Source organism: Onthophagus taurus, chromosome 6 (assembly GCF_036711975.1).
Source record: "Onthophagus taurus isolate NC chromosome 6, IU_Otau_3.0, whole genome shotgun sequence".
Lineage (NCBI taxonomy): Eukaryota > Metazoa > Arthropoda > Insecta > Coleoptera > Scarabaeidae > Onthophagus > Onthophagus taurus.
Genome location: NC_091971.1, coordinates 11025636 through 11051563, shown reverse-complemented (window position 1 = coordinate 11051563; position 25928 = coordinate 11025636). Strand labels below are relative to the sequence as shown.

The following is a 25928-nucleotide window of genomic DNA, read 5'->3' as shown; positions in this document are numbered from 1 at the left end:
AGGGCACTTTTATTAAAAATTTGGGAAATTTTCATAATCATATTCCAGGAATTGGATTTTATACGAATTTTTAAAACTTAATCGGCGAAAATTGCAAGATTCGAAAAAATTGTTAATAATTTCAAAAATTTGTTTCTCAAAAACTAAAAGCGATTATTCAAAATGGCTTGTTGCATTAAAAAGAGGATACTTTAATTAATAATTGGTGATATTTCCACAAGGATCCATCAAGAAATTAATTTTATAACGAATTTTGCAAGTTATCGATGAAAATTGCAACATCGAAAATTTTATAAAAACTTCAAATATTGTTTTCTCAAAAACTAAAAGCTATTTTTCAAAACGGGTTGGTTCATTGGAAAGATGACACTTTTATTAACACTTTAGGAGATTTTCATACTCATATTCCAAGAACTGGATTTTATACAAATTTTTAAACCTTAATCGGTGAAAATAGCTAAATTCGAAAAAATTGTCGATCATTTCAAAAATTTATTTCTCAAGAACTGAAAGTGATTTTTTGTAAAGTTTCAAAAGTCTCGATAACGTCGTTTTGTTTATCTTAGTTCCTCGTTCAGCAATCAACTTGGGTTGGCGAACACGGAACTTGGAACTTGTATATAACGATTTTAAACCATTTTGAAAAGTATTTTAAGCTGCTAAGTAGTATTGATAAGTAGCATTTTTGCTAACTCCTGTAATTACTTGGAAAGCACTTCTATTGAGTCATAATAAGCTTTTTAGACGAACAAAATTTTATACAAATTTAACAAATAGCTGATTTGAAATTTTAGTTATAAGACCTGTTTAGTTACTGACCTCTTCTGGCGATTAATCAGAGACATGGGTACGATCATTAATTAAGAATTTAGATATTTAAACATTTGGTTAGGCATGATGGCATGAGTTGAAAAAATATATAGCAGCTTTTGAAACTTCCCCATTGCAATCAATAATGACTTTGATTTTGGGTTTTTATGTAGACAAAACTGTTTGGTTCAAAAAAGCAGACGCTAACAATGTGGGCCTTAAGATTAATGCCTATATTGTATTGGAATGGTTTGATTAATACTCCTGTCTAGCATTTTATCCCTATTTAAAGGGAGCTTTGTACAAAATCTATGTACTTTTCAAACCTTCACTGAAAAGGGTAACTGAGCGCACCAAAAAAAGAGGACTCATCTGGATACATCTAGTACAAGAAATCGAATGCTATGGGAGTAACTTTATATATGTAATGGAAAAGACATGGAAGGATGTCGTTCAATAGATAAGTTGATAATTGTATATGGCAAGAGGTCATATGCAAAATGAACTAATTAACACCTGAGGCCAAGTTCTAAGAAAACAAATCGTTGATGAGATAAAGAAATATCACAGCTTTTCTATTCTACTGTGTCGAAACGTGTCACATGTCAGTAAAAGAGCTGATGAGTCCATTGGCGTTCGATGTGTTGGCAAGAAAGTTACGATTAAGAAAGAATTCTTAGGATTTCAGCCATTAGATAAGCTTGACTCCGAAACGTGTGTCTTGAGTACGATGAATGTGCAACAATGGCTGGAAAAGAAACGGATGTGCAATATGAAGTGAAAATACTGAATGTAGCTATTAATGACTTATGCTCAGTTTGGGAACTTCAAAATTGTTCCCTAAATATTAAGGAAATCGATTCTTCTTATACGAAGCGAACTGAACGATAAAATATAGGGCCTTAAATCGATCTCTTCAAGGTGTTAGCGTAAATTTTCTTAACGTTACAAAGTATTATTACATCGAAATCTATTTTGCAAATATGTATAAAGAAATTAGTCAAATTGTCAAAAAAGTAGGGGTGAAAATTAAAATGCCACAAAAATATAGGTCAAGTCCAACTACATTTCCCAACTTTCTGGAAGAATACTTTCACAAGATATTTTACGTACAAACCGGTTCGAAGAAAATAACCCTCCATCATACGTTTTGAGCTTGGTGCTCTCGAAATATTTAATATTCCCAACAATTTTATTTCGACGAAAACCTTTGTGAAAAAATGCTTACAATATTGTTAAGGGAAGCAAATTCCATCAAATTTACGTTTTGAAGGAAACTGAATCTTTTTTAACCAATATTTGTAAGATTTTCTTTATTCTGTAAATCCATATAAAAAGTATTCAACTTTTGATGCATATTTTTGTGTATGTAACCTTTAATTACTTTTCAATTTTATAACAACAATACAAACCATTCTTTAGGCAATCCACCAGTGGGAAAAATCCATTTCAACAAACCCTTTTATATCGTCTTGTTATTACGAAGGCAACAAAAGGACGATCTCACACGTCAAAATACGTTACTGTTTCGGTTCCAACCACGGTCCTACAATGCACGGTTCACAATTCACCGTTTTTATCATATTAGATTAGACCCCTTTCAACAACAATCGGCATTATACGCGCGTTGACATGTCTGGATTCTCTTTCGAGAATGATGTAGCAACACGTAATAGGATACACGTCGACTTATAATCTCAGTCGCACGTACACATAGCCCGATACACGTGGAGAATACTCTACACAGAGAGAGGATTCTGTGGCGAGTCTTAAATATGCATGTCTGTACTAATGTGGGTGATTATGGGGAAAATGGAAATGATCCGAACTAGTTTGGTGCTTGAGCGATTCATCTTTGCAAATTCGTCACGCTGTCAAACGCGTTGATTTATGGTCTGTTTAGTTTATTAGAGTCACGTTTCCATATACGGGACTTTGCCGCGTCAGTTTAATGTAACTAGAAAATAAACATTTTCTATTGTTGGTTGTATTCTCTATTCTTACATGGAATTAGCACCACTCAACCTTGTAATTACCACTTTTCACGAGCTACTGATTTTCATTTCAATTTTCTTTGATTATTTTAAGGTAAATAAAAAAATAAATAAAACTCGTTAATATTTAAACAATCACAATCTAGTTTATTTATTTTACCCTTATATAATTTACGCACGGATAATTCACTTTACACAACATTATGTTACAGTCTACGGCGCAGGTCGTGTAGATACTCGCTAAAATGTAATTTTTTTAACAATAATTAAATATACGATATATTTAATAATACGCGCGGTTATACCTAGGATAGGTAGATAGGAACGAAAAAATCTTAATAATCGATAATTAGATTACGCTAAATTTATAATTATCGATGATTTGCACTCAAAAAGAATCCATGTCGACGGACACAAGATGGTAATTTTCTTCGAAGAAATAAACAAAAAGAAAAAAATCACATTTTGTTCAGAAATATAACAAAGAGATATAGACGAGATAGTCTAAATAACAAGATGTAAACATATAATATGCGTTTAGGTTTTAAGGTACTTTATACATTTTTTAGGAAATAATAAATTTAATAATTACTTAATAATAATAAACAATATATACATTTATACATTTCAACTATAGCTTTTTGTCTACAAGTATTATTACACGTTGTATAGTTTATCATTATGTAATATGTAATTGTTTTTTTTGCTTACCATGCACCTATTAAATTTATTTATATTTCGCTTGCACTATGTATAGGTAGACTTTTTTTTAAAATGCATTATTTCCATTCATTGCTATGTACGCTTGAGTTGAACAACGAAAAACAAAACATAAAAAAAACATTATTTCGTGTAGAGCTGTCCAAAATCGTGCAGTACTATTTTAAATATAAGTACTTAATTATGATAACTCACGTATCATAAAAGGACTATAAAAGTTTTAGTGTACGAGAAACGTAATGAGTATGTACATGTAAGTATTCACAACCTGTCTGGTCAAAATATTACTGTCAAAGGTCTTCGAAATTCACCACCTGGAGCTTGAGACGGATACTGGCTTGAATATTGACTCATTGGCAATAAGCCAGGCATTGATCCTCCTTGTTGCATCCCGTTTCCGGGATAATAACTCGGCATACCACCTGGAGACGCACCCGCTGAAGACGTGGTCGTCGAACTCGACGTCGAAGCAGCGTCTTGTCTTTCTTGATTGCTCGGCTTCACGTCTGGCGAATCCGATGATCTTGGAGATCCAATATTACCAGAAGAAACTTGTGATTGGCTTTCGTACATTTTTCCAATATCCAGCGAGTACGGTCTCGTCGCTTCCGGATTATATTTTCCATCCATGTACATTTTCGATGATTCAAAATAGGCTTTTGTTAAAGCCGAAGTCGTATCTAAGTACCCTCGTTCTAAATAATTCTTTGATTGCGAGTCCATGTATTTTGGATCAGAATACATGGACATGGCAAGTGTTGATGGTGGCATATAAGCCGAACGGTATTTATCTGCTTCCATAGAATATTTCATTGCATCCATTGAACTCACAACCTGAAATAAAAAGAATTGTCATAAAATTTATTTGTAAAGAGAAATTATTATTTTGCATATCAAAGAATTAACTGAGCAAATCGCAATTAATTTTATAATGTTAGCTTTTAACACTTCGCTGAGTTATTCAAGACTTGTTTGTTTGTTTAAATATGTAAATGAAATCGGTTTCGCTTGTTATTTATAATTGTGATTAAGTCATATTAATAATTGATACTATTAGATGAGTATTATTCAGAAGAATTTTTTGAATGGATTAATAAAAATTTGTGGTACCTAATTTTATAACCCAAAAACCTTTATATTCTACAAATAACAAATTTCACCCCTCATAAAAGTAAGTAGACAATGGGCCGATAAATCGCGTTATTCCCTGGTTTAAAAGCTCTTATTTTTTTGGCCTCCTCCTTCATCTCGCTTCCCCTCGCACTTTCTCACTTCGCGGGGTGTTTATAAAATATGCACCGGGGATAAAACGATGGCGCGTAACGTGGACGTTTGTTTAAATCGTTAAAGCACATTGTGCTCGATGATATATTGTCACTTTTGTCCCGCAAGGTGCTGCTATACTGACGTCGCACAATGGCATAACGTATTACACCGGTTCTTTGTAACCGGACACGAGGATTTTAGAGGAAGGTATATACAGATCGAGAGAAAGAGAGAGAGAAAGTGAAAAGCGGTCCGAGTCCGAAGAGTCGTCGTGGACCCCCGGAGCCCCCAATCCTGGTCTTCGCAGGAATACTTCCTTTTATTGCGAAGAGTTTCTGCCACACGTCCGCGTGTTTTGATTTTTATGGGACGCTAATGAATTATGTCTTATTGATAATTTACACATTCGTAAACACAGATAAAGCTGAATTATGCGAACACGCTTAAAACCTTAAACCATAAGATCCCCAAACCAAAGCTTGATTTAAAAGTATTAAATAAAATATGAATCTCGCATTAAGTAACTATACAAGAGAAAGTTTTACGACCCCAATACTTTTTAAGTGTTTTAATTTAACCAATGTTGTTGCTTAGAGTAAAGTTAGAGTTGTATCAAAACAAAGTTTTGGTCAGGTCGGCTTCTATTATTCACGCTTTGGCCAAGCGATACAGGGTCGACCATTGTGTCCATAATTATACTCCATTAAGTAACCCAAAAGCGGTCACAATGGACGTCGTACACGCAAAGACGTCCGAATTTCTGTAAACAGTCCGCTTTATTTATCGAAAAACGAACGAAGCCCCCAAAAGGGGCCCATGACAAATAATAACATAGACACCTGGACACGCCGTGTATATCCATCGAGGGCCATGTCTAATGGCGACCTCTCTTCTTGGCGACTGATCGCTTGGCGATGACTTGCAAGAAACATCGAATAAAAACCGGTGCATTAATTCTCACACTTCGTTAGTTACAGCAAACAAATTGCCCGTGTAAGTCGGGGATTACCCCCCAAAAAACCGATGGGCCATCGTTATTGTCATCAATTTTCGTCGATGTCCGAACGTGATTCGATAAAAAAGACTAAAGAAAAAAAAAGAATAACCTTCCCCTAGTTTTCGTTCGGTAATTTATCGACGCAACTTTGAAAACTGATACGATTCTTTATATAATAAAACACTGGTGACGAGATGTTCTTGGAAATTGTAAAGAATCCCTAAACTAAGCACTTTATAAACTTGTTTTTTTTTTGCCATAGAATAAAAATAAAAATAATTTGAATTATTGATGAAAAATTAAAAACAAAATGAAAATTTAAATAATTAAAATTGATTTAAAAACGTTAAAATTCAATTAACAAACTGCACCCAGGAAATAATTTATTCACATCGATCGAATATCGTTAACGTTTTCCAACGAATACAAACGTTAACCGGGACATTAGTCAATTAAAAGAGCCGTGGTAAAATAATTACGGACATTATCCTCGTTCTATAGGACTAAGAACTCCGTTAGATGCCTCGTAAATTTTTCAAAGACCATTCATCCACCTCGACCAGCTGTCATCCTTTACTCTGGCATTACCAATTAAGTCGTATGAATCCGATACCGTACGTTATAATTAACTAAATTAAACAAAATTATTGGCATTCAACACTATATTTTTCAATCCACATGTCTATTCTCAGCATATTTATTACCCTCAGGTTATTTCTTTATACAGAGACATTTACTCTAAACTACAAATACATGTCACCTGGTTCTTCAGATAATTTTTGGTTTCCTGATACCTTGTCTTTAATCCACATATGGTTACTCTGCTTTTAAAAAGATCCTTTTGGGCATTGGAAAAAGTTAAAGAGGTCATATACATAAGAAGATACATATCACCATGTTCAAAAAGTTACCAAATAAGCATAGAGTAGAAAAGATTGAGTGTAAAAATTAATTGGCTACTTAATCACTGGATACAAATATTATCAAAGTATTTCCAAAAATTACTACTAGATTAATTTTTATAATTTTGCAAGTAATTTCAAAAGTTTCAAAGGATTGAGAAAATTAAGTATTTGGGTTGTATCTGGCTTTTCAAGTGATTTTCAAGCGACTATTTTTAAAAGTTTTTAAAAAAAGATATTCAGAAGGTTATCAAAAACTTTTCTCCTAACGAAAAATTTTCAGGAACTTTCCTAGCAATTGAAGGATATTAACTTTCCAAAAGGTTCCTAAAATAGGTTTTGAAGAATTCTGATGAAATTGTAAGGGTATACAAAGACCTTCAAACCTGTTCAAAGAAGTTAAAGTGTTTCCAAAGGTAATCTAAGATCCTGAAGGGTTTTTTATATTTACATAATATACACAATAGTTTACTAATATATTTCCAAGAGTTTGTAGATAATATGCTTAGATTTTTAATCATTAGGATTTGAAAGATTTTCAATATTGAGAGAAATATCGAGATTATTCAAGAAATTTAGAAGAACTTTTAAGATTTGTATGACTGTTTTTTGAATGTTTGAAGTTTTTTGCTGTATTCCAGTAGTATTCTGAAGAATTCCAGTAGATATCCAGACATTTCCAGAAGACGAGTTTGATTACCTGAGATTACAAAGGCTTATGGGGTTTATTTGAAACGATTACTAATTCTTGGATGACATCTGGTTAGCTTTTAAGCCTGCTATAATTGATTTGAAATATTTTCTACGATTTTCTAGAATCCTAAGAACTTTCTAGGACTTCCAATAATTATCTCAAACTACTAAGAAGGTTCGAGATTTATTTAGGTTCAGCTGAATTTTTTTTAAGTTTCCACAATTCCTTCAGCTATTTTATAAGCGTTTTCTAATGATTTTTGTAGTACCAAGTGAGGTTGGTTAAACCACAGGTGATATAACCAAAGCACTTGGGCCCCGACGGTCCCTTTGTACATCCTCAGGGTTTACTTCGGCCATGTGTAAGTCTATTTGGAGGAGTGAAAGATGTTCGAAATGGAAATAAATTCTAAGGGTTATCTCAGGACTTATTTGGCTACATCTGAATTTTTAAGAATACTCGTTCATAGATGCTTTTAAGACTTTTCGTGCTCTCTCAAATAGTTTCTAGGTGTCCAAAAGATTTACATACGTCTTTTGCAAATTTGATAAGTTTTTAAATATTTAACGAACTTTTGGCATAAAAGGATTTCTAAGTTTTTTCAAGGAGTTGATAAGTTTCAAAATGTCCTGCATTCGTAAACGTTCCTGTAATTTGATTGAGATTCATGTTCCAGTTTTTGATGGAAGAGATTTTAGAAGAATTTTGTACGGTTTCCAAGCATTTCCAGATGATTTTTAAAGATTACCTATTATTTCAAAGCTTTCTGGGTTTTATTTGAGAAGCACGCAGATCTTCAAATTTGTTTGAGAATTTATAGTACTTACATCTAAGGGTTTCCAAAGATTTGTAAGGAATTCGGAGATTTATTTGTATATATCACGATTTCAGAAGTGTATGCAATAAGTCTTGCATGGTTTTCAAATATCTGGTTCCAATTTTTATAAATTATTAAAAACTTTCAAGGTATTTTTCAAGGATGCATCTGAGGTTTTATGGGTTTTTGTAGAAGGTACCTAGAAAATTTACAAGCAAGAATTTGTATGAGATCCAAAAGTTTTGTATCTATAAGGATTCCTGCAATTTTTTGTGATACCTCTGGCTTTTCAAATATTTGCAGTATAATCCTAGATATATTTCAGTATTTCTGGAATTTGATCTATTTTCTCCACCTATCTAGAATACTTCAAGTAATTTTAGGAGCACTTCCTGAGAATGTGAAACGGTTCCAAGCCTGAGTTTTCTAAGGTTCTTTTTTGGGAATTACATTCTTTGAAATGATTTGAAAGATTGGAACGGTTTTTCTAGAAGTTTTAAGGATTTGTAAGGAATTTACAACCATTTCCAAGGTTCTTGGGATGGAATATCAAGATTTGCAGAGCGTTTTTAACAATTCTTAGAAAACTTCTTGTTAGTTTCCAAGTATCTTCTAATGATTTGAAAAAATTTTCCAACCTAACCCAATCCCCCGAGTATTTTGAAGAGTTTCTAGAAAGCATATCCAAAGCCATTCCTAACAATTTTTAGTGTTAAAAAAGATTATCTGGAATTTCTCAGGGTTGTTTGGGTTGGAATCAGAAACATGTGCCAGACTATTTCAAATTCATCCACATTTATGAGGAGTATCAAAGTATTTCTAAAAATTGCTAAAAAATCTTTAATCTTTGTTTGAGGATGTTCAAAGATTTCCAAGAACTCCATGAGATTTTCAGAGTCTTTCAGAGATCTCCATTTCTTGACGATTTTCAAGAAATTTCAATAATTGTCTGAGATTAGACAAGTCAACATTAACATTTATTTAATTTTAGAGAAAACCTTATAAAAAGCTACGAAGCTAACAAAAAATTTCTGTAAAAAAGTTGAAATAGTAACGAAATAAAATTGAATCTGACGTCTTTCGACCTCGAGATTAAAGTGCCTCCTCGGCTCATTAAACATAAGCGTTAAAGCCAAGATGAATACAATACTTTTTAACAAAAACGATTAATTTGCCACAAACAACCACGGTATTAACATCAACCTTGAAATTGTAGAGACCTGGCAGAAAGTAAGTATCTTTAACAAATCTCTACTATCTCTAATCTTTAATAAATCAGAGAATCTTTCAGCTTTGTGATTTCAACACAGCTGAAAGCGAGCTTATAGCTAATGATTTGGTATATTTGCTAATACAATAACCAGTAACTGACCTAAATATGTAATTATAGAATAAATTAGATCGTTTCAAAAAGATAACATTCATAACACAAAACTACTTAATTTTATTTTGATTTATTAGATTGTATTAATATCTTTTTCGGCAAACTGAATTAAAGCAAAACACTGAATGGACCTCGTTCGTTATAAAGAAGTAGATAAGATTTGGTCTTTGAATGACGTTGGTTAATACGAAAAACGCGTCAAATTATAATATGTAAATATAGCATAGGACAATTTATTCGGGCGTTGTTATTCAAATGAGGGTTGCATAAAGAGAGAGAGAGAAAGACGTTCGGGGGGAACCATTCAGCGTTAAGATACGATTGGGGCCCACGTTGACACTCCGAACTTCTGACAAAGATTATTAAATCAGGATTAGCGGTCTGTTTGTGAGTTTGTGACTGGTACCGAGGACCTCTTCGTGTGATATAAGCAAGCATCGTCCCTCTCTGTCCTACGATCCAACCGAAGGGAGAAAGAGGAAAAAATGAAGTAAAAAAAAAATAAAAGGCGAACGACGTTGATTTGTTGGCTATCGTGTGGTTTCAGGAATGTTCGGAGCGACTATGAATATACGATTTAAAAAGAACTAAATATTTTTACCACATTTGTGTCTACTATCTCAATTTCAACCATCAAAAATAAGCTTATTTTTTGTTATTAAAATTTAATTTTTACCTGTGCGGGTGCAGCAAGTCCAGACATTGCTGCTGTTTGTTGGGCTGCTGCAGCTGCTGCTGCCATAGATGCTGCACTTAAAGATCCATAAGCCGCTGATGGATTGTAATAAGAAGCCATTGATTGTCCCATACTAGAAGCTGCCATACCTGAAACAAATTTTAAAAAAATTTTTGTTAAAATCCTCAAAATTTATCAATTTTTTGTAACTCTATTAATAGTGATTAAAGTGATTCGCACACACTCAAGAATTAACCCGAACGAACACTTATATGAATGTTTTAAAGTAAATTGCTCTTAGCACGTTGCCTGTCCTTTTCGTGCCGCTTAAGTGCATTAAAACAAAACGATCAAAACGTCTACTACTACAAGCAATATACCGTAGATTGGCGCGTTAATCGCGAATAACACTCAAAAGTAGCATTTCCTGTTAAATGACCCGAGTCGGAGTGCATTTAAATTGACTGAAAGCTACTAAAAGGTTCCTCCGACTGCCCCTATTCATAATTTAATAAGTGCGTTATAATTAAAAGAGAGAGGACCGAGACGCGTAACGACGCTTTAAGCTTCCTTACGCAAAAAATATGCTAATTAACGGGCCTTAAATGGCCCGCGAAATTGTCTCAATTAAAATTCGAAAACTACTCGTATTAAAAATCGAAGGAAAAAAGGTGAACGTTTAATATTTAAATTGCGAGATGAACTTTTAATTATAGAAGTTTCGTTCTCAAGTAAGGATTATTATTGACTGTAGCTTTCTCATAATTTTTTTTTCATTTCAATCTTTTTTTTCTTAATCCGATGGTGACATCGAGCTAAAGCGCTTTTATAACGACCAATTAGAATGTTGTAAATGTCTTCTTCAGCTTAAATTTTACGATCGTTAATTTTTTATTGTTACTTCTGTTAGTTTAAAGTGTGTGTTTATAAAAGTTTATACATCGTGCTAAAACAATCTTTTATCGTATAGCTATGTAATTAAAAATTGAAAATGAACATATAAGTTTATTTGAATATTATTTATGTTACATCAATCAATTCAAATTTTCTTTTCTAAAACAAATTTTATATAAATAAATTTGAATAAAGTACTTAGAACTGAATCACGAAAGCTTATACAAAAAAAAGTTAAGGTTATTCATTTATTACTTCGTAATTTCAAAAAGTTTGTGCAGTAAGGCAAAAATAATTGCAAAATTTTGTACTCCACAAAAGTAGTTTGCTAAATCAACGCAAAAAACTACACTATGTTGAAAAAAGCAACTTGGCACTGATAATTCAGGGCTTAGCTTCAAATATTTTACTTCTTGTGTTTCACCCAAGGCAGCTTTATCTTCTGAAATGTCGTTCTTAGATGCATCCAAGTATTCTTTATTTCAACTACCACTGAAGCTGGTCCATAGTGTGTACATCTGACTTAATTCTGTTGTAGTCAATAATTATTTGTGGCATCTCTTTTGCATCTTCAAAAATTTCAACCTTATTGTGCATAGGTGATAGCAAAGTAATAATCAATCAAAGAACTTGAACTTTTTGGACATTAATCATCTCATCAGGCGACTCTTTATTGATATGAACAGCCTCAAAAATAAACAGTAAACCTACATATGTTAAAATTTGGGACAATCCAACCTCAAACACCCTTTTCTTACCTCAAAGAGTATAATAGTTACGAGAAAATTTTTTTTTACTTCATCTTCATCAATGTAGAATTGAATTGGTGCACTTTTAAATTGATTAGAACCTCTGAAAATTTAAGCACGTTTTGATACTTTACTTCATGTATGGAAGCAGCACTTCAACTTATAACTCTCTTGGAATTGTCCCTACTACACAAATCATATCGCAAACTGTTGCCAACAATTTTAAACAGCTTTCTCCCATTTCCTAAAACATTTCTGCTTTAAACTGGTCATAATTTACCGCCTTTCATGACTTTTCCAACACTTCAAATGATTGTAATAATCGTTTGCAATTTTAATAATTAAATGTTTAAAATATTGAAATCACCTGGCACTTTGGTAATCGAAAAGTAAATAATACAAGGTTTTGGGAATGGAGTGGTTAACAATTTGTCGTTAATTTGAAACCCTGCATGGAAATACAGACCTCCGAGGGTAAACACCTTGCGAGAAAATGTAAGAAAACGACAAAAAAATACGGCAATGTGCTAAAAAGGAAGTGGTCCACAGTGTCGCATTAGATGACAAAACAAACAGAAGTGTTGTGTTAGTGTAAACACGTTAATAAACGAACAAATAACGTTGTGTGCACAATAATCTTTCCTCAGGTAGCATTTGAAATGAATTCGTTATACAAAATATACAGTAGCTGGGTTTTATTCGCTCTTTTGGTTTATGTTTTAGAAAGTGGTGTATAGATTTATCTAAAACGATAAAAAATCAATGGGATTTAAAAAGTAATAATATAACCAAAAAAAAAAAAATAATTGGTGACAATTGATCCCAAGCACTCTCCGGGGTCAATTTTCACGTACCCGCTAAACGATGAAATTACTGTCAGACCAAGAGACCCATTAATAACCCAACACATTCCACACTTCGGCCTCTTCTCCTCGAAGTCTCGATCTTTTACACAAGAAGAGACGAAAAGAGGGCGAACATGTAAGAAAGAGAGAAATAAAAGGGCGTGTTATGGATGTTACTTCTCGTCTTTCTCTTCTTCTTTCGATCGCGCAGAACGCACGTCTCTCGTATATGAGACGGCGCATTTAGGTGTCAATCATATCTCGTTTAGGCCCAAGATTTGACAGCCAAGATTGGTATACATAGTGATTTATAGCGTTGCAGCAACAGTGAAGACAGAAATGCCTGTAAGTGACAGATGTGTACGAGTATAATTTCGTATTTCGAAGGTGTGATTATCGTTCGGCGAGTTAAAAATGATGACTCTATCGCAAGCTTTTCCTTCCTTCTTTTCTATCATCGGAGACGACCAAAAGATCTTGGACATTCGTTATTGCCTCTGGACTATAATTGATGGGTGATTAATACCCTTTTTTGGTTGTTTAGATTATCTCCCAGTTGATTATTATTGATCGATTGATACTGGACAGCGCGAATGGTCAACTAACAAGCTTTATTGCTCATTGTTACTAATGAGGCTTTAAAATGATGGCTTTTTAAATGTTTGAGCTATAGTTATGAGTTTATAAAACAAAATTGATTTAAGTTATTTGCATTTATACTTCGACAATACCATTAAATCATAATTAAAAAAATCTAATTAATTTAATTTTGTTGATTCATAAAAAAAATTTTGCATGCATAAGAAGCTCCCACTGTTATTTTAGATCAATAACACGGTGTGTCCGACACGTTACTCCACGATAAATAGCGAGCTATAGCGTGTCCTGTCAATACTTGTCATACGAAACGTAGCACAACTACTTCGTTTTTCTTTTAGCGAGAGCCCAACTCTAACCGAAACTACCGTAAAATATCACTTTATTATGCTGATTTGAAACAATATGAGCTTTTGTGCTGAGCAGGGTGCTTTTCATGTTGTTCGTTTTATTTTTATTTCTTGTTCTTCTCGAACCGAAAGGTCTCACCGGAGAACAACGAGAAGAACGGACGCGCACAAGCAAATCACGAGAGTTAATTCAGTATTTGTTATGCAAGTCACGATTGGTACTATTTCAATATGTGTACGGTTAAAAGAAAAAGGGAGGGTTAAAAAATGTTTTTGTTAAAAGAATGAAATGAAAAGAAGGTTGGGTTAATTAAAAATAAATTTAAGTATTGATTAAAACATGTTTCATACATAGAATTTTTTTTAGTATCTATGGAACTTCAACTATTTATTATTTAGTTTAACTTTAATTATTTGTAAGTGTTAGATTATCACAACTCATTCTGGAAGATTTAGAAGTTTATAAATAAAACAAATATTAGGAGATTTGCAAATAATTTCTAAGTGTTCAAACATAGTTACAAAATCCTGCTTAACATAACATGCAACAAAGTTATGGTTTGAATAGGTTAGGTTATGGTTCTATGTTGTGTTTTATTTTCTTGTCATACTTCCACAAAATGCAAATCAAGAACAGAATATTCTCAGTAAACCTCTCTAAAAGATGCAGGCATGTTCCACAAGATGGTGAATCTTCAAGAAATATCAGAACCTTGATGGTTCTATGAACTCAAAACTTCAAATATTGTTTTCTCAAAAACTAAAAGTTATTTTTCAAAACGGGTTGGTTCATTGGAAAGAGGACACTTTTATTAACACTTTGGGAAATTTTTATACTCATATTCCAAAAAATGGATTTAAACGAATTTTTAAAACTTAATCGGCGAAAATTGAAAAATTCGAAAAAATTGTCGATCATTTCAAAAATTTGTTTCTCAAGAACTAAAAGTGATTTTTCAAAACGGCTTGTTGCATTAAAAAGAGGATGCTTTAAGTAATAATTAGTGATATTTACACAAGAATCCTTCAAGAAATTAATTTTATAGCGAATTTTGAAAATTATCGATGAAAATTACCACATCGAAAATTTTATCAAAACTTCAAATATTGTTTTCTCAAAAACTAAAAGTTATTTTTCAAAACGGGTTGGTTCATTGGAAAGAGGACACTTTTATTAACACTTTGGGAAATTTTCATACTCATATTCCAAGAAATGGATTTTATACGAATTTTTAAAACTTAATACGCGAAAATTGAAAAATTCGAAAAAAATTGTCGATCATTTCAAAAATTTGTTTCTCAAGAACTGAAAGTGATTTTTCAAAACGGCTTTTTGCATTAAGAAGAGGATACTTTAATTAATAATCAAAAGTGATAACAGCGACAGTTCTGTTAGTAATGAATGTGATGATGAATTACAAGCGAAGAGAAGAAAACTAGATGAAACTGAACAAGAAATTTTATATATCGTATTGGGATTGTTACAATGAGGTTGCTAAAAACAAACCTGATATAAATAAAGTTGTATTCAATAAAAAAAGTCCTATTGGGGTTGAACTTGATTATTATCTGCAATGTCCAACACCTAAAAGAGATACTAATTCCTGTGAATGCTGGAGTACTAACTAATAGGTTTTTTTATATTCAGCCAAAGCCGGATATTTGGTAACTATTCGGTATCTGGCTACTGGATAGTTGCCGGATATCCGTTCCACCACTAGTGGAAACCAAAGTTTTATGTGGATGGAAATCTCAAGAAGAAGTCAGCCACAATGAACGATCTAGAACGATCATCTGGAGAAGCAACTGCATATCTACCGAAACCAAAGTGAGGATAGAGACCAAAGCCTGCATCAGCTCGCATATAATGCCAAAGCTTGGACAGACAAGAAGCTAAAAGAATGATGCATATTAACGAGTTTGGCGATTTTGAGACAATCACTGAAAAACACACGGAATAAGCATGTTTTACGAATGGAAAGGAATAGAATTTTCCAAAAGCTGTTATTGTATAATTCACCAGGACATCTTAATGCAAAGCTGTTAATAATTAATTTAAAAAAATGATGTAGTTTACTTTAAAGTGTAATTAAGAATAGTCAGTAAATTATATTTTTAGTCTTAAAAAATTGTCTCCAATAAATACTTTAATAATTGTAGATTTCGAATTCGTGGAATGGTGTTCTGTTCGCGTGTTCCCCGTCCCACTTGCCATAAATTGTATAGAACACGCACCGTGCCGCGAACGTATACTGAATCACTTTGCAACGGATGCCATGTCAACATTTATACCCGACAATAGCTCCTACTGCATTACCAGCGAACGTTTTGTTACGGCCCCGTCGATGGTTTGGTTAATTTCCATTTTGTTTGCCTGGGTATTGGCTATTATACTGGCGCGACATTATTGTTTCGGCCCAACATGATTTACGACAAGCCACGTTTTGGCGATTTGTCTCACATTGCTTCAAAACAACAACAAAATTGTTAAACGATCGAATTGAACAATAAAAAAAAATTAAAATAAGAAAATAGTTCCCATAACATTTAAACGAAAATATTTCTAACGGTTTCCCGTAATCCACTTGCGTCTAACAATAAAATTTTTGCCCTCCAGCTTTGCACATTTATTACTTTCACGGAAATTGAAAGAGTCAAAGCTCGTAGAAAGCCCGACGAACTGTGAAATCTAAATCCCCCGAAACTCGGTCAAATATTTGCTCGAGCCAACGCGCCCGGTTCCCATGCAGCTCTACTACCTGGGATTATTATTATAAGAAAACAGACAAAATCGAAATTCAATTGTGCTCGATGTGCACGGAACGGTAGTGGAACAAAAAACACAATACCCGGGATTGTATTCCTCGCATTGTGACCGATTTGGCATCGCGGCATTTGGAATTGGAGTGCACCAAGATTGCGAGGCAACTGTCAATCCACTCCAAGAAGAAAAGGACATACACCACCTGGCTCACCAATTTAATCATAATTTAACACAAATAATTATAATTAACAACAAATTATCTTAGCATTTAATTTAATACGGTTATAAAAATTGCTTTCTAACGAAAAATAATTAGAAACTAGGAGCTTTGTTATCAATGCAAATTACACATTTGTCGTTGCTTGCTATATAATTATCGTGTCGTGCTAACATGATATATTATTTTATTAAAAGTTGTACAATGTCTCTCATTATTATTTTTTAAAAACGAGTCTTATTTACACACTGGTTGAAATTGCATAACAATGGTTGATACTGACATGACAATATTGTGTTGTGAACATTGAAATTCACTTCTATTATTCAATATGCAAGATTAAAATCAATATAATAATTTAAAATATTAAGTTAAAACGTTAACTTTATAAAAAGTTATTTTAGTGCTTATTTTTCTTGCAATAGATATATGTTTTGTTTTCTGTTTGTAGAGAACGAGTAATTAATGCTTGAATAGTATTTGGAACTTCTGCTTCTTCTTCAGAAACAAATTCAAAGGTGACCAAATCGGTAGAAAATTCACAAAATATAGTATTATAGTAGGTCTATTTCCGGGGGACCGAAAGTGGCCACCATCTTGAAAATACTTTAGATCGAAAGGTTGGTATGAATCTCCCACATAAACTAAATTTCAGAAATGTAGATGTAATGGAACAGAAATAAAATAGGTGTTGCTGACTTTTTGGCGAATACTGTATAATTAAATATTTGATTTTTGATCTCCATACTATTCAGAAATGCTATCTGCAATATAGAATAGAGGAATTTTTCATCGAATCCAATGATGAATATATCACTGGGCCAGTTGAGCTCCATATCATCGAGTGCTTCTCGTGTCATCCTTTCTTACTAGATATTCGAAATTTTGTGGGATTTTAGCCGATCTAGTACTTTCCACATTGATAGTCTGTAGATAGCTGAGGAGTAGCTGAAGAAGTTTATCTTTTGCCACCATCACTGCGTTCTGTAGTTTACTAACTATTCCATATGATGCTGCAATATTCTCCTTTCTGCAATGCCAAATAAGCAAGGTCTGCCAAGGAACTATTGTACAGAGCTTCCTCGACCAGCGTTGACCTTCTTGGTTGACCAGTTAATGTCAAGATTCCAGTTATAGATGAAAGTACCTACATGTGCTACCATTCTTTTTGAATCATCATATTAATTTAAGAATTTTGCTCTTATAAAAGCACACTTCTGAACGTTGTAGCTGCAACATATTAGAAGAGATCAAAATCATTCTACAATATCAAAGTATAGCCTGAGGTTGTTATTTTCAAAAAACAACTGCTACATGAATTAGCAGAGTTGTTGATAATAGGGGAGCCGACAAGTTGCTATTAGATATTCTTTTAGTTAGTTTTATTATTGAGCTTTAATTATTAGTTGTACTTGATTGAATATCGGTGGAAAAATTTTCATTTACAACGTACACGTAAAATTATCCATTACCATTAAACACGAAATGTATATTAAAATTGAAATTATTTGTTGTTTTAGTTTTGGTCAATTTATAAAACCCATTAACGCTCGTCGTTTTATTAAAAATGCGAAAAAATCCAAAAGAAAAACCACATCAATACTCGCTTTTATCGTTGAAATGCAAAAACCTACCCGATACCAGATCGAAAAAAAAGTGAGTAATTTTGCCTCGAAATAGAAAACCTTCGCCATTTCCGACAAAAGCTTCACTAAGTGAATATGAATTCTTCATTTCCATCAGAATGTTCACTTAGGTCGTGACGTAACCGTCCGGGAGCAATTATAAAGTGTAAAGCGGCATTCACATCGTTCGCGCCGCTCTTAATTGCATGCAAATGTATTCGTTACTTTACCAACACGCGGCTGCGTTCAAAATCGAATTAAGAATTTATTGTGTTTAAAGTTTGTTAAACGTCCGCTGGAAGACGGGGCTCCCCATTTGCATGCTAATAACAGACGTCGCATTGGAGAAATGCATTTTCTCTGAAAAACCGTACTGTATTATTTTTTATTTTAATATTTTGGGTCAGTAGCCGGATGCCATCCGAATTTTATTGAGAAAATTGATGCAATATGCTAATTAACTTCGCTTCGGCATATGTGATGTCAGAATTTAACGTTATTATCATAATGAATATTATTATCTTATATTATTTATTATTTACCAACATTAAACTCAATCTTGAAGAAAAAAAATTTAATCCTGTAACACATGCACGAATTAATTTATGGGCAATTGACGTCCACTTCGTTTACGATACCATACAACACAAATCCACCAAGCGTATATAGCACCGTAACAAAGCTAAGGCTAAGACCTGTTGTAGAGCTTTGCAACGAGATGATAACACATCGTGCGCACGCACATTAATTTTCATCAGCAGGATCGCGGGGACACGAGAAAAAAGGATACTCGCTAACAGAGAGTGTATAAATCGCGATGGGCCGTGTTAAGTTCCCTTCCCGAAATTTATAGGCTCAATATAAATGCGTGGAATGGAGGGTGTCAAAGCATGTGTTCGGCGCGGCCGCCGGCTCAGAGTGATGTTTCGACTCCATGGGTGGTTGCAGAAGGTACCAAGAACGCACCATGCTACAAATACCGCATACATCATCGCCGTTACTTCTCGGCATCGCACCAAGAACAAATCATCACGATTCCTCATTGTTATTCACTAATTACTTTATTACGGTACTTAACCATTCTTATTGATATTTTATGACATTTTGACTTTCCTCATAAACAAGATTATATAAATTACTTTCCACTTCGTTGCAGAAATAAAACCCTACTTTTACAACAATAACACACAACGTGTTCGTTAGTGTGACGATGATGGTGAATTATGAAACAGAATTATTAATGAAGATCAACAACCTTTTTAAATCTCCTTAAAAGAAGGAGGATCTTTAAAAAATGATACTCAATAATTCCATACTAGTCTCGAAACCCCAAGTCCCGAAAAATACTCGGTACCCATAACAAAAAACGTTTAAAATTTTAAATCCAAACAAATCGCCGAACCTAAATCACCGATATAACAAGAATGGTAACGATGTTAAATCGATACGGCGCGATGATAAAGGCGATCTGAGGAAGGAAGAGGGACGAATAAGAAGAAGAAGGGCGAAGAGCACCGTTTTCTACTCGGACTCGAAATGATTCACGCTCGTAACGAGCCGTACACGACGGTACCCCGGTCCTTATTTCCAAAAGTCCTCGTGTTTTATTTCTGGGTTGGGTCCAACCGAGTGTGTAACACCTGGTCAAGGAGGTGTGAGATCCCGCGTTGCGGGTTCGATTTTTTTTTTGAACCCGCCACTACTACACATGCTTAAGATTCCAACAGGGACGACTCCCGTCGGTTTTATTTCTTCTCCTTCACACTGCGACCGCCGAAGACGTCGTTGTGTGGGTATAAAAACCACAGCAGGAATTATATTCTCGATATACTCGAATTTTCTCTATATCATAATTATATTTATATGACCAAGTCATTCAAAACCCAAACATCAACTCTTCGGGGTGTATCTTTGGCAATTTCTTATCAAATTACACTGATTTATCTTACTTTTGCATGGAATCGTTAATAATTAAACCAATTTAGAAAACAATAAAGGAACGTTCATATAAATAATTCGAGCTCGTGATGGGGAATAGATAATGTATGTTTATGTCTGAGGTTGAGATTGTGTACATCCTTTCGAAACCTGCTCCTATCGTAAATCTTAACGATAAGAATTTTAGTAGCTCATGCAAGGGCCAAGATACGCGTTCGCTTTAAATATTAATGAATTCCTTAACAGATATTTGCAGTGAAGACTTAACCAACCCAAATTCACTCTCAAAAACTCAAAGATCACTTTTTATATTTTGTTGAACTGTATTAAGATAAATTAAAGAGAAGTGGCAAAAAAATGATGTATTGGCATATTCGTTTATAAGAAGCATATTGCTAATGGAATTAATTTTGCGAAAGAACACATCAATTGGCAGTCTGGGAAATGGCATAACTAGAATAACGGAATCAAACATATGTCAGAAGGCCGTATTTACAAGAATAACCAATAAAAAACATGGTAGTTGTAAATGGTAACATGGTAGTTATAGTATAATGGCATGAGGATGTTATTCATAAATTTCTGTTTATTAGATTACTAAAAAAATGCCAGCAAACTAGTTCATATTTTAAATAATGTAATAATGCGTTTCGCAGAAGAAGCTGGTTAAATCTAGTTAACAGCTGTCTCACCACTATTATTGCCGGCTAATCCCATAGAAAATTATGGGAAAATTATGTTGCTCCTTCAACTCCATTCGGAAATCAGTGTTATATGCAAAGAAGTGCTATGAAGAAAAAGTTATGGAAATGATTGGAAATTTTGTTGATTTTTTTTGAAGCATTGCTTAGAGTGTAATATGAACAATATGTTCATTTTTATAAACTTTCTAACATCAACCTTTGGCCTTAGGTTCTGTTAAGGCCAAAGATTTCTACAAATTTTGCTAACTCTGAGTTAAGTAATGTGTATTTAACATTTATTACCTTATCTTGTGTTTTAATTATACAAATTCCAACTTCAAAATACAAAACTGGAATTAAAATCCTAATAATACATCTTCGCTCTTCAAAACCTGTCATACCCGAAGTGTTTACGAACATGTTCTTTTAATGAATGTCAAATAACACACTTATTTCTTCATTCATGTTTGGGTATTAACACTTCCTTGGCAGAATTTATTTATATGAAAACTCAACATGGAGTCATATTTCACTTTTCTGGAACACTATCTGACTCTTCTTTCGAGATTCTCATACTTGAAAATGATTAAAATAGACATTATTATTTATTTGAGTTCATTCGCAGACAGCAGCACTTTTGCCTTTCAAACCAAAAAGTTGTTGACGACTTGAATTGACATTCTAATGGGATATTAAATGATTTTAGAAGATCATGGAAGCTTGACCAATCAAAAAAAGATATGTTAGAGAATCAGAGAAAAATGTTAATGTATGCAGAGATGATTCTAGCCAACCTGGATGTATGTATAACAATGGGTAGTACGAACAGACTGATACAATCTCGTGGGCTTTTTCGCCTATTGTACTGAATGACATAAAAGTTCACGATATTTTGATTTGCTGATAATTTGTTACCCTCATTTCTGGGATGAGGTTGCAATCTTTTTTTAACAGAACTATTTCCAATAAAATAATAAGACTTTCTGTTGCTCTTTTTAATTCTCAAATGTTGATGAGGAATGACATAAACAATTGCCGCTCGATTACCATACTTTTCCAACTTCACCAAGGCTTTTGAACATCACTCAAATGTTTTGAACAGTTGGATTCTTGATCTCTCTTGATGTTCAACGAGTTTCTTTCAAGCGATGTTGATAAGAGGGTCAAGAAGATATCATTTACACTGATTTTTCAAATACTTCATGATAAAATCCATCATGACATTTCGCTTGTCAAGTTGAGTGCAGCTGATAGTTCCTCTGTGTTGCCTGTCTGTCTTAGTAATCAAGGCAATGTTAGTAAACTGGTTCTTTTCGTATGCTTCAATATTCTAATTTTGTCCATATCAATTTCAAATGTAATTGGTCTCCATAAACCAGACAACTCAACACAAATCAAACTCAACCCAACATATTCCAGAGAAATAAGCACTTTGTAAAATTTTAACATTAACTGGGGTTCTGCGAGAAAAATAAATCGCTTAACATTGGAAAGTGAGTTAATCTCGCATTAATCAATTATAACCTTATTTAATCTTCTATTAATCTTTTAAATCGAAAAAAAAAATATTGAAGGTAATAAATCTAAATGAAATTTTTTATTTTAATCTAAGTATATTTTAAGATTGAAAAGAACTGTTGTTAATTTCCTTCCAATTTTAAACAGATGGTATACGCGTGCTAGTTATGAAAATATTTCGTTATTATTACAAAGATTCAAAGAACATCCGTTTGTATTCACAGTAAGCATGCGGGTTTTGAAAAGAAAACGAAATCAGAAAAAGGACCAAGACATTGGAATGTTTTAAAAGAAAAAAAAACTTGTATCTATAGCTAGATAGGTACAAATTAGCATAGAGTTTGTCCGGCGAGATGGGATATAATGTAGACATTACTTCTTTTATTTCTGTCTCTTTGGGTGCGGCAAAGGTAGCGACCTCTGCACCTGGTGGGCGCGCAGACCACTTGATAGAAACAGCGGTTGGTCTTGGAGTTGTGTTAATAAGACAAACTCGACCCATTGATGACTGACGTTGGGGCCGTATTTTTACTATTTTTAATTATTATACCCGACGTTAATTTGTGTTATAATAATCAAAATTTTCACTTACCAGCTCTTAAGGCATCCATAGGGACTGAAGGATATGGTATGGAATACGGATATCCTTCCTTTCTCAGCGTTTTTGGTTTACGTCGCGGCCTATACTTGTAATCCGGGTGTTCCTTCATATGTAACGCCCTCAATCTCTTCGCTTCGTCGATGAACGGTCTTTTTTCGTCCTCCGTGAGCAGCTTCCATTCAGAACCTGTAAAGAACGACGGACGCCCGTTAACACCGCAATATATAATAATGTGTGCCTTAACGGCTGCACCACGGCCTTCGTTCAACGTTTATATTGTTCCGTTCACAGTCTTAGCTCAAATTCTGTTGAAAAATGGGCATGGCGAATTGCACGTGAACCGCAAACAAAACGTCACCTCGCACCTGGGCGGATCGCTTGACAAAGAAACGTTTGACAGTTCAACATAAAAGAAAGCCTTTTTTCGGACCCTCATCGACCGTGTCCGAAACGTATTGAAAAAAAGTGTATTTATTAGCGCGGTTAACAATATGTAATGAGTTTTTTCTTCGTTTATAAGTTGCACAAGAAATACTATCAATTAAAATTAGGCACCTAATAAAATTAAATAATAATGAAATGTTAAATTTGATTTGAAGAAAAACAACTCGCAAGCAATAATAAGGATGGTCAGTTTGTGTTGTATTCGGACGACACGAGTTCATTCGCGAAGGGAGAAAAAAAAACACAAAAGCCTCCGGGGCGTACAACAAAAAGTTATATTTTCCTATAGATTGAGTTCAAACTGTCCTTTTATTCCCCGGGCAAACGGCTTCGAGCGAGACAAAGCTTTCGCGATGTCTCTTTAGCCGGCTTTTGTTAAGCTCTATTGTTCGTTCGAATAGATACTTCAAGTTACATGGTTTCGCGAAGGGAGATTCTCGCCGATTGCGTTATCTCTAGCCGCAACTCCTCGCCTTTCAAGAGGATTTTGCACATCAGATTAGGCGAGATTTGAGAAAATTTGTTAACAGATTCTGTAAGTAAGTTTTCTTTTGCGATTATTAACAATTTTGATTAAGCATGCAAATAAAGAAAATTGATTTTGTAAATAGCCAATCAACACTTCTTATCATAAAAACAAGTTGATTATCTCAATCAGCAAAAAGCACCAAAATGATCCCTTCACCTTTGGAGTTTTCTAAACATGACAAGTAAATGGAAATGATAGTCTAAAATTGTAGCCGTTTTAAGACAGCCAACATAATTAGTAGGCAAAACTATGTCAACGCTATTATACTTTTTAAATTCTTATATAACATTGTGTAATTCTATATACTTTAGGGATTAGGAGATATTTTTATGTTAACACATAATTGGAGAACTCGGTCATTTTTAACTGGATAATTGAGTTGCACAGGATATGAAGTACATAATATTACTTTTCATTTTTTTAACGACATCGTATTAGAAAGTTGCATTATCTAACCAGGAAGGTGTCAATGTAATGGAAAGTAATAAAATGAACACTGCAGCAAGATAAGGTTCCGAAGGCAATCTGTCAGTCAAAGAAATTAATAGCGGCAAGGAAAAGTCCAAACGCACAGAAGGAAAAACGAAGAAGTCTCTTGGTCAACTACAAAAAAATTGCGGCACAAACATTTTTCTAAATGGCTTCTACGGAAATCTTCTTGTGTCTGTGGAAAACACACACAAGACTAATTGTAAAGCTAATTCCCTTACTTGAACTACAATGCTTCGATAGACTTAATACATTTTTGCAGGTATTTCTCTGAATTCAAGGTATCGCTAAAGAGTATACAAGAACAGTGCAAAATAATGGATTGCATGAATGACAAAAACGTGTCTTTGAAGAGCAGTGACACGTTTGCAGAAGACCAGATGCAATATTGACATTCTGGTAGAAGCGACATGTAAAGGTTTTAAATGCGGCGTGATTATTGATTCGAAAAACTTCCTCGAAATTCGAAGTTGTGGCATCAACGTGAAATTAGTTGTTAGCTAATTTCATTCAAAACACATTGACGTTTGATAAATTTGGAGGTTAAAAGCTAAATAATTTAATTTTATTTGGGTTCAATCTAAAATGCAAAGTTTAATTGTTAAATCAAGTGGAGATTTGAACGAATTTAATAAAAACATTTTTCTTTAATTGTTATAAATCTAAAATGATTTAATTTAATTAAAATTATTAATTTATCTATTAGAAGTGGCGCCATCTCTTAATAATTGTTTGGTGTCAATAATCGCGAAATGTCATTAATGACGTTCTGTGTTACTCCTCTTTAAATTTATGCTTTTCTAAGGAAAAACGGTTTAGAACTCGCTAAAACCTGTTTTAATAGATTCTTATAAGTTAATTGAAACAACATGTGATGGTTCAAAATGTGGTATGGTGATTTTTTGTCCAAAAAATTTCCTGGAAATTCAACGTTCATTCAAAACACATTGACGTTTGATGGATTTGGAGGTTAAAAGCTAAATAATTTAATTTTATTTGGGTTCAATCTAAAATGTAAAGTTTAATTGTTAAATCAAGTCGAGATTTGAACGAATTTAATAAAAACATTTTTTTTTAATTGTTATAAATCTAAAATGATTTAATTTAATTAAAATTATTAATTTTATGTATTAGAAGTGGCGCCATCTCTTAATAATTGTTTGGTGTTAATAATCGCGAGATGTCATTAATGACGTTCTGTGTTACTTCTCTTTAAATTTATGTTTTTCTAAGGAAAAAAGGTTTAGAACTCGCTAAAACCTGTTTTAATAGATTCTTATAAGTTAATTGAAACAACATGTGCTGGTTCAAAATGTGGTGTGGTGATTTTTTGTCCAAAAAATTTCCTGGAAATTCAACGTTCATTCAAAACACATTGACGTTTGATGGATTTGGAGGTTAAAAGGTAAATAATTTAATTTTACT

The 25928-nt window shown here is 33.4% G+C and overlaps 1 protein-coding gene and 1 long non-coding RNA gene across 3 annotated transcripts in view; one reads left to right on the top strand and one right to left on the bottom strand.

Annotated features, from left to right (window-relative positions):
- Positions 1 to 2928: 2928 nt before the first annotated feature.
- The window catches only part of LOC111424359 (SRY-box transcription factor sox21b), a 41837-nt gene continuing 18837 nt past the window's right edge, over positions 2929 to 25928 (bottom strand). For both annotated transcript variants that reach the window (XM_023057865.2, XM_023057866.2), the window contains 3 exons: positions 23033 to 23227; positions 10261 to 10409; positions 2929 to 4358 (listed from right to left, as the gene is read on the bottom strand). In XM_023057865.2, coding sequence (XP_022913633.2) covers positions 3801 to 4358; positions 10261 to 10409; positions 23033 to 23227 — 902 coding nt within the window. In that variant the 3' untranslated portion in view covers positions 2929 to 3800. The remainder of the gene's footprint in view (positions 4359 to 10260; positions 10410 to 23032; positions 23228 to 25928) is intronic.
- Positions 25697 to 25928, top strand: part of LOC139430017 (uncharacterized) — a 52890-nt gene continuing 52658 nt past the window's right edge. Inside the window, exon 1 of the long non-coding RNA XR_011640584.1 lies at positions 25697 to 25908. This is a non-coding gene — a long non-coding RNA (uncharacterized lncRNA). The remainder of the gene's footprint in view (positions 25909 to 25928) is intronic.